The sequence below is a fragment of the Myxocyprinus asiaticus genome, chromosome 6, assembly GCF_019703515.2.
Source record: "Myxocyprinus asiaticus isolate MX2 ecotype Aquarium Trade chromosome 6, UBuf_Myxa_2, whole genome shotgun sequence".
NCBI lineage: Eukaryota > Metazoa > Chordata > Actinopteri > Cypriniformes > Catostomidae > Myxocyprinus > Myxocyprinus asiaticus.
This window is the reverse complement of record NC_059349.1, coordinates 48,662,440-48,671,453: the sequence shown is the minus strand read 5'-3', so window position 1 is coordinate 48,671,453 and position 9,014 is coordinate 48,662,440. Positions and strand designations below refer to the sequence as shown.

The 9,014-nt window shown below is 37.4% G+C and overlaps 1 protein-coding gene across 1 annotated transcript; it reads left to right on the top strand.

Annotated features, from left to right (window-relative positions):
- Positions 1-4,201: 4,201 nt before the first annotated feature.
- Positions 4,202-6,657, top strand: LOC127443160 (macrophage mannose receptor 1-like). Its single transcript, XM_051701720.1, has 6 exons — positions 4,202-4,286; positions 4,358-4,720; positions 4,811-5,146; positions 5,251-5,559; positions 6,026-6,289; positions 6,476-6,657. Exons 1-5 carry the CDS (start codon positions 4,253-4,255, stop codon positions 6,280-6,282), a joined length of 1,299 nt encoding a protein of 432 aa, XP_051557680.1. The 5' UTR covers positions 4,202-4,252; the 3' UTR covers positions 6,283-6,289; positions 6,476-6,657.
- The last annotated feature ends 2,357 nt before the right edge of the window (positions 6,658-9,014 follow it).

Below are 9,014 nucleotides of genomic sequence, written 5' to 3'. Positions count from 1 at the left end.
TGTTGGGCGCACAAGGCTCATCAATGCACGAGGGCAAAGAAGGATATCCCATCTTGTCTGAACCGACAGAAGGTCTGCAGTGGCACAAGTCACAGAAAAATGTAATGATGGTTAAGGGAGGAATGTGTCACAACACAGTGCGTCGCACCCTGCTGCATATGGGGCTGCGTAGCTGCAGACCGGACAGAGTGCCCATGATGACACCTGTCCACCGTCGAAAGCGCCTACAATGGGCACACAAGCATCGAAGCCGGACCTTAGAGCAGTGGAAGAAGGTCGCCTGGTCCGATGAGTCTCGTTTACTTTTACATCACATGGACGGCCGTGTACGTGTGTGCCGTTTACCTGGGGAAGTGATGGCACCAAGGTTATTATAGTTTTGCATTTTCAAATCATTTTTTATTTTATATCGTTTTCAAATGTGCTATACATTTCAGTTTAGTTGGTTTCATTAATGATTTTGTTAGTTTTAGTTTTTTTTTAAACATTCATATTTCATTTTTATATATATTAGTTTTAGTAATTATAGTTTTGAGAGTTAACAGAACACTTCCAGAGTGTAGACTAAAGCAAGACATTTGAATTTAAGCTTGGCAAACTTACAAAATACACCTAAAGCAAAACGAAACAGTTGAATATTTGCACAGTTTACTTAGACTCAGCATACTTGTGCATAATAACAATATCATAATGGTTTGAGATTCAACAAAGTCACAAAGAACCAAACAAAAGCAAATCTAAAAGTTACATGTATGAATTTCAAATGAACTCAAATTCATGTTAAACATAAAATCGTGTTAAACTGTTGATGCTCACTGTACTGACGGTGGGCACTCCATCACTTTGTTTATATATGTTTACATTTACTGCATACATATGATACGTGTCTCGTATAATCTTGAAATCCGTGGTCATCTGTATATTGTATGTTATCCATTTAATCACGCCGCTGCAGCGCAGAAATCATCCAAATATGGATATGAAGAAAAAAGTGCTTCACATCAGAGACCACATAAACAGACTTCCTTATTCGGATCTATAGTATAAGCTCTGTGTAAAGCAAAAAATAAATAAATAAATAAATAATAATAATAATATATATATTTAGTCTGATGAAAGATGTCATGAATATATAGATGACTATGAAAATGTATGGTTTGTCAATATTTCCCAAGGGATGGTATTTGTATAAGTTTATTGATTAATTGATTATTGATTCATTCTGTGAATGGAATCCACATGAAATCAGTAAAAGAAACTGTTAAAACAACTTGATGATGATTGAAAGATATTTGCGTTAGATTGTGTAATTTGTAATGTTTACATGGGCTAATGCTAACACGCTAGCGCCTTTGCCATAGTATTGCACCTGTTACTCCAGTATGCCAGCCTTTGCCACAGTAGGACCTGAAAATATTTATAGAAGAAATTACTCTGACGTCACACCTCAGGAAACCGTGCTTCCGGGTTCTTTTGAGCTGCAGATTTCAATGGTGGAAATAGGCAGCGCTGCAGTTTTAATAATCTTTTAAGCTTTACAGAATGTAATAATGTCCGTTAATAAAAGTAATATCTATGGTTTACAGTGAAGAAATTATGTGGGTTCTTTTCTGAAATGTCAGCAAACCAAGTTTAAACTCGGTTCAATGAGCATGTGTGATTATGTCGGACATGTAACAGATTGATGAATACACATTCTCACACGTTTAACACTTCTAAAGCCTAAGAATTTGTGTACTTAGGAATTAAAAGTACCATCAGACATACAATATGTGTCTTAACTGCTTAAATTATTAACCCACATACAATAAATGATGTTTTTCTAAAATATGATCATATTCCATATCACAGCCATTTTCGATAGAACAATATTATTTACTGCATTCAAAATAAATGCAAAGACATTATTTTCACAATATGACATATTTTTATTCACTTATCCTTTCACAAACAGCAGTCCATGTGCTGTGGTGGTGGAGACGGGATCTGTTACATCTGATCATATAAGATCATCGTTAGATTATATTTGACCTCCTAGTAGATTTTTATACCAAAACTATAGAAATGTACTAACATAGAAAGCCTAGACTGTGTGTGACCCAGGAGAGGGCACTTGAGGACATTGATAGTGCTGATGTTACAAGAATGCTCTGTGTTCTCAGCCATAGCAGAGACAATGGTACTGACATGAGAAAACTCTGGGAAAGCACAGTAAAGTTAAAGATTAACACAACCAATAATCAAATAGTGCTCAGATTATGATATATGATTACTTAGAATGTATACTTTCATAATAAATGCATTTAAACAGTTATTTAAAAAAAAAAAAAAAATAGACTAACAGCCAGGTTTCCATCATTAAAACGAAGTCAGAGCCTTTGTGAAATAATGGTAGTGGGCCGAATTCATTTGATACAAACAATATTAAGTGGGTGTAACTATGAGGTAATGCTAGATAACAAACTGTATAAGACGTGGAGGTTTTGACCGGGACACTCAGGCTTCAGCTGACGTCTCGGGTTTGTTGGTTCTGTTCAATAAACTCTAACCTTTGACACCTGGAACTCCTGACTTCGAGAGTTTTCTTATTGCTTGCTCCACTACAATATCTGTCACAGCGACAGCACTTTGGAAATTAAAAACAGCTGTTTGCATGATTTTTTTGGATAAAAAAAGTGAATATCAACCAACAGCTGCTGTGGGTCAATTGTGTCAGAGCAGAAGCGATAACAATGACGGTGACCCGTGAAATATCATCATTTATGTTAAATCCTATGTTCTTCCTAATACAGTGATCAGGTGGAAATTTGAAGAAGTCCTAATCTCCAATAATCTGTAGAAAACAGGGTGTTTCAACCCCACAAACAGCACTTTTTGGGCCGTTTCAGCGCAATTTCTGCACAGTGCCCATAGACGGCAGCTTTTTTTTTCTGGGCTACCAAAAGAACCCGGAAGTGGCTGAGCAGAGCGTTTGTTTGTGAACAGTAACTTCATCTATTGAATATCGTGAAAAAAAAATTTATACTTGTTTTTAAATGTTTTTGTTTCAGTTTTAGTTTACGAAAATAACCTTGGATGGCACCAGGGAAGACGACAAGCCGGTGGAGGGAGTGTGTAGCTCTGGCCAATGTTCTGCTGGGAAACCCTGGGTCCGGCCATTCATGTGGACATCAATCTGACATGTGCCACCTACCTAAACATCGCTGTGGACCAGGTACACCCCTTCATGGCAATGGTATTCCCTGATGGCAGTGGCCTCTTTCAGCAGGATAATGCATCCTGCCACGCTGCACATATTGTTCAGGAATGGTTTGAGAAACATGACGAGTTTAAGGTGTTGCCCTGGCATCCAAATTACCCAGAACTCAATCCATTTGTGCATCTGTGGGATGTGCTGGACTAAAAAGTCTGATCCACGGCGGCTCCACCTCGCAGCTTACAGGACTTGAAGGATCTGCTTCTAATGTCTTGGTGCCAGATACCACAGGACACCTTCAGGGGTCTTGTAGAGTCCATGCCTTGGAAGGTTGGTGCTGTTTTGATGGCACGCAGAGGAACAACAGCATATTAGGCAGGTGGTCATAATGTTTTGGCTCATCAGTGTATATAAAGTATACTGTATAGTATTGAGTAGATTTCAGTATTTCAGTATATCTCAGTGTTTGCTATGTTCCTCATTTGTAAGTCGCTTTGGATTAAAGCATCTGCTAAATGATTAAATGTAAATTTCATTATTGAATCCTTTAGAATATTGAAGAAAATGCAGAGGACCCAAGACAGACAGAGCAAAATCAAGTAAAAACTTAGTATTTGTTATAGGTGAGTGTAATTTGTGTTGTGTGAAGTGATAAGATGCTAAAAAGGCAATATTTTTGTTGTTAGATATTTTGATTTCAGATAAATGTAATGTTGTTTCTTTGTAAAACTTGATTTCGGAGAAGCCGTGTTACAATTAATTAAAAAATTTGTTTATCGCTGTATCAGTTCCACATCATAATTACAGTTATTGAAAATAGCTGCTGTAGTAAGTTAATGTTGAAGACAATTTGTTACATATGCTTTTGACAGTGTCGAAGTAACACTAAACATATTGTCACAGGACAATTGAGGCTCCTGTCACTTACTTTTGAGTTTCTGACCAAGGAACAGGAGGGCCAAAAAAAAAAAAAAAAAAAAATGCTTGTTCATCTTCCTGTTTCTCATATGTACTTATTTAGGAGTCTGCAGCATGTAGTGAGCTGTGTGAATAATTATGGAGTGTTTGTTAGTCCTTTTTCTGCTTTCAGGTTGGTATCGTAATTTATAATCTGTTTACAAATGTATGCATATGCCAATATTTAAACATTTATTTCAACAGGGCTCTTCTGGAGCAGTTCTGGTCTTTCTCGACAGTATCACTATATAAATGAGAGAATGTCCTGGAATGATGCTCAGAGTTACTGCAGATCGAGGTACACTGATCTGGCTACTGTAGACAGCATGAATGATGTGAGCAGGCTGGTAAAAACAGTGGATGCTGGTTACAGTGGATCAGTGTGGATTGGACTGAAGAGGGGGACACAGAGCCACTGGGGTTGGTCTGTGGGAGACAATACTCTCACACAGTACAGTGGCTGGAAACCAGGGAAGCCTGATGGTGAAGGAGAATGTGTCTATTTTGCCTTTGGATTTTGGTTAAATTACCCATGCTCAAAGCGGCTATACTTTGTGTGCTACAATGGTGAGTATTCGGTTGTTGATCTGTTTGAATATTTAGTTTAGCTGAGAAAGAAAAGCTGTGGACTGATTCTTTTTGTTCAACTGTTGATAGAAAGCACTGGCTACAACATGATAAAAGCTTGGAAAAACTGGACAGAAGCGCAGAGCTACTGCAGACAGTATTACACTGATCTGGCCACCATCCGCAGCTCTGAGGAACAAAGCCAGCTTTATAGTATTGTTGGGGATGGGCCATGGGTCTGGATTGGTCTGTTCCAGGATTCTTGGGAATGGTCTGACCAATGGAGCCTTTTCTTTAGATACTGGGCAGCAGGACAACCATCCCAGAGTTCAGGTTCTGGTGACTGTGTTGGCATGTTGACAACTGATTCTGGGAGATGGGCTTCTGATAGCTGTGATCTAAAACGTCCGTTCATCTGTCATGGAGGTGAGTTTCTTTAACAAATAAATTCAAACCAAAGTCAGATGTCTGAGTAACAAAAGTAAGCACGGCGTAACTTTTTTTTTTTTTACATTTTTCTCTCTCCCCAGTGCCCAATGATGAGAAAAGTGTGTTTGTGCTGACTGGAGGTTCTGTTACACTGAATATACAGATTGGAAACCTGCCACAGTTTGATACATTGGTCTGGATGAATAATACATTAGAAAGTTTTGTGACATTTATAACTAAAACTAGCAAGACAATGACTTGTACTTCTTACAAGGACAGAGTGATTTTCAATCAGACAAGCTTCTCTATAACACTGAAGAATATGCAGAAGACAGACAGTGGAGTGTACAGAGCACACATATTTGGACACATTAACACAAATGTTGCTGAATACAAAGTATCAGTTATAGGTGAGTCTAATGAGGGAGTTCATATTCTGATCAAATTCAAATTAAGTGTATTTGTGTGTGTTATTTCCGTTTGATCTACCGTACAGTATCACTGATTTTGAGAGTAAATTATCTGGAACATTTAGGCCTGCAATTACACAGACTTCTTTATTCTTTTTCTTTTTTCTTTTCTTTTTTCTTTTCTTTTTTTTTTTTTTTTTTACAACAGAAGCAAGGTAATTTGGAAATTGTGCTTTCCAGGCCAGGAAAAGTTGTTGAAATGAATGCATTCTTAAAAATGATTTTTAAAGATCCTTGTAATCATGAACGACTAGCAGAGTCATGGAATTCTTTGGTCAAAAGGAGAGGGAATCTGGTTTATTCTATGTTTAATGTATATAGTACATTAACATTATTACATGAGTACATTTTTGTTAACTATATACATGTGTGCTGTCGTGTTTAACTGTATGTGTGTGTGTTTCAGATGCAGTTGAAGCTCCTGTCCTGAATATTTTCTCTAACTGGTCCAGTGACTCCTCTATTGTGAAGGTCACATGTAGAAGTCATGACCTCAGCCTCAGCACCAGCTACAAAAACAACAGATGCTGTCAAGAGGAAATTAAGTCCTTTGGAATCTCCACTCTCATCCTGAATTTTACTGAGGACTCCATCATCTGTAACCATAGCAACCCAGTCAGCTGGAGGCAGGAAAGAAAGGAGATTAAACAACTGTGTCCCTGATATGAAAGTAAATACATGTCCCAACCTAATACATGCAAACACACACACTCCCACATATAAACTAGCAATAGTAGTTTTGTGAAGAAATTAAATGAAGACATTTTTACGAATTAAACGTTCTTCAGTGATTGCGTTAATAAATTCTGTACAGACTTTTGCAGCAAGAAGATGTTTTTGTAACTTTGTGTTTTAGGTGCAGCAGTGTGTCCCCCAGCTGGCGTGTCTTTGTGTCTGCTAAAGACTGTGCTGTTCTCTGTATCTCTGGTGCTCATGATGTCTGCAGTCATCACTGTTCATATCAGAGAGAAATTGAAGAAATCATGAAGTCAAAATTGTACTTTTAATAAAGATACTAGGTCAATTTCAGGATGCTAAGTCACTTTGTTGTCTTCTGTTGGCATGTGAATGTACATTAAGAAGTTCTTTTGTGATTATCACAATGTTAGCCAAGCACAGCTTCTTATCCCTCAAATTATGATTACAGCTTTTTTGTTTGTCAGGTAAAGAGATACAGTACACACTGTATAATCATGGTATAAATAATGCTGGGATGTCAGGTGACGTTCCATCTATCCGTTAGGTGGCACCATACATGAGGCGCTTGTTCTGTATTATAATGATGATTTGCACCTATGTAAAATTATGATTAAATGCACCTGTTTTGCTATTTAAGTTCAGCTGTTATGTCTGTTGTAGGGAATTAACGACTTTGTGTCAGGGTATATTTACAACTGCCAGAATTTATCACCATATGTAGGGAATTTGCATAATGGTTAGCTTATGGTTTTAAGCTTATGCCTGTGGCATTTTCCAACCACTAAATCAAGGAATTAGATCAGTAAGAGGATTAACTATTGATTTGGGGAATATAAAAGAATCAGTGCTTACGTCCGAGCAAAGTCTGCGGCCGGCGATGAGTTGATCGGCACGTAAGATTAATTCTTACAGTAATACTATTTTCATGGCCATTGAAAATAATATCACAAATAGATTTAAATACAGTTTATGTGCAATGCAGAGTTTCAGGATCAACATATTTCTAGGGACTGATATGTTTTGACCAAATACAGAGTAAAATTCTCTTTGAATACAAACAAGACTTTATTAACTAATCTACAACATAAAACTAAACACACATACAGTAGACAAGCATAAAACACAGTGTGGTGTGTGAGCTTTGACATAAGATGAAATGGAAATCATTTGTAATGGAAAAATGAACTTAATAGAGTCGACAGACCATGCCTTGTGAACCATAATTACTTAATTTAGTATGCTTGGATTTGCAAACAAAATTATTTATAAAACACCAGCACTTTAAGTGAAAGTCAAATCCCTTTATTGTCACTCAACCAAATACACAAGCGCAACAGTGGGTGAAAGTCTTGGGTGCAGTTCCGAGCAACATAGCAGTCATGACAGTGATGAGACATATACCAATTTACAATAAACACCAGATTTACACAACACAATTTACATATCTAATATACACGAAATTACACACAACACAATATACAAATAATAATATACAATGTACAGTATACAATACACACAATATAGAACACACATACACAATAAAAATAGAATAGTATATATACAATAAAAATAGTGTATATATAAAATATACAGTAGGTTGTATTGTGCTGTATGCTGCGATACCTCCTGTCTGATGTTAGCAGTGAGAGCAGCCCATGGTTCGGGTGGCTGGAGTCTCTGATCCTCCGAGCTTTTTTCACACACCGCCTGGTATATATGTCCTGGAGGGAGGGAAGCTCGCCTCTGATGATGTGTCTGGCAGTTCGCACCACCCTTTGCAGGGCTTTGCGGTTGAGGGCAGTGCTGTTGCCGTACCAGGCAGTGATGCAGCCATGTCAGCCTGACACAGCAGCATTGACTTAACATATGGAATAAGTTTGAGGTGGAACTATTTGTTTGTCCAACAAATGCCAGATGGGATGAGTGTCTCTGAAACCCAATATTTCTGCCAATTTTGACAGAGCCATTGTTACTCATTTTACATGCAAAGAAGTTAGCCAACCATTAAAAAGGTAATTTGCATATAGAAGCCTTAAAGTTACAGGAACAAAATCAGCCTGTTTAAAACTAAGGGTCAGGAAGAGGGTGGAAAGTGGTTATGTAAAATTAAATAACTTTTTAGGTGCATAAAATGCTACAAAAATGTAGAATATGTCCCCTTTCGGCTTACACTTGTAAGACTGTCATTGGTCTCTTCCAAGTGTGTGTCATTGGATTCGTTTGTGTTCTTCATCAGCAACCCTTACTTGTGGCATTCCTCAGGGCTCAATGCTTGGGCCTATTTTATTTTCTATGTATATGTGTCCATTAGGTTCTGTTTCCTGCAGCATTAACATTTCTTACCATCTTTATGCTCAGTTGTACATTCCTCTTAATCTAGGAGATATTCACTCTTTCAATTCCATCCTTAAGTGCCTGGAAGATGTTAAGTTGTGGTTGGTGAGAAACTTTCTCCAGCTTAAGAATAAGACAAAATGTATTGGTTTTTGGTTCTCCTTCCAATAAGATCAAGAACAGATTAACTTCTATTTCAATGAATGTGTCTGACCTTGTTAAAAGCCTTGGTGTAACCTTTGACCCAGCCTTAAAATTTGATAAACAAATAGTGTTGTAAAAGGTAGCTTCTTTCAACAGAGAGGTATTTCTAAACTGAAATCTATTTTATCTGTTAAAGATCTGGAAACGGTTATTCATGC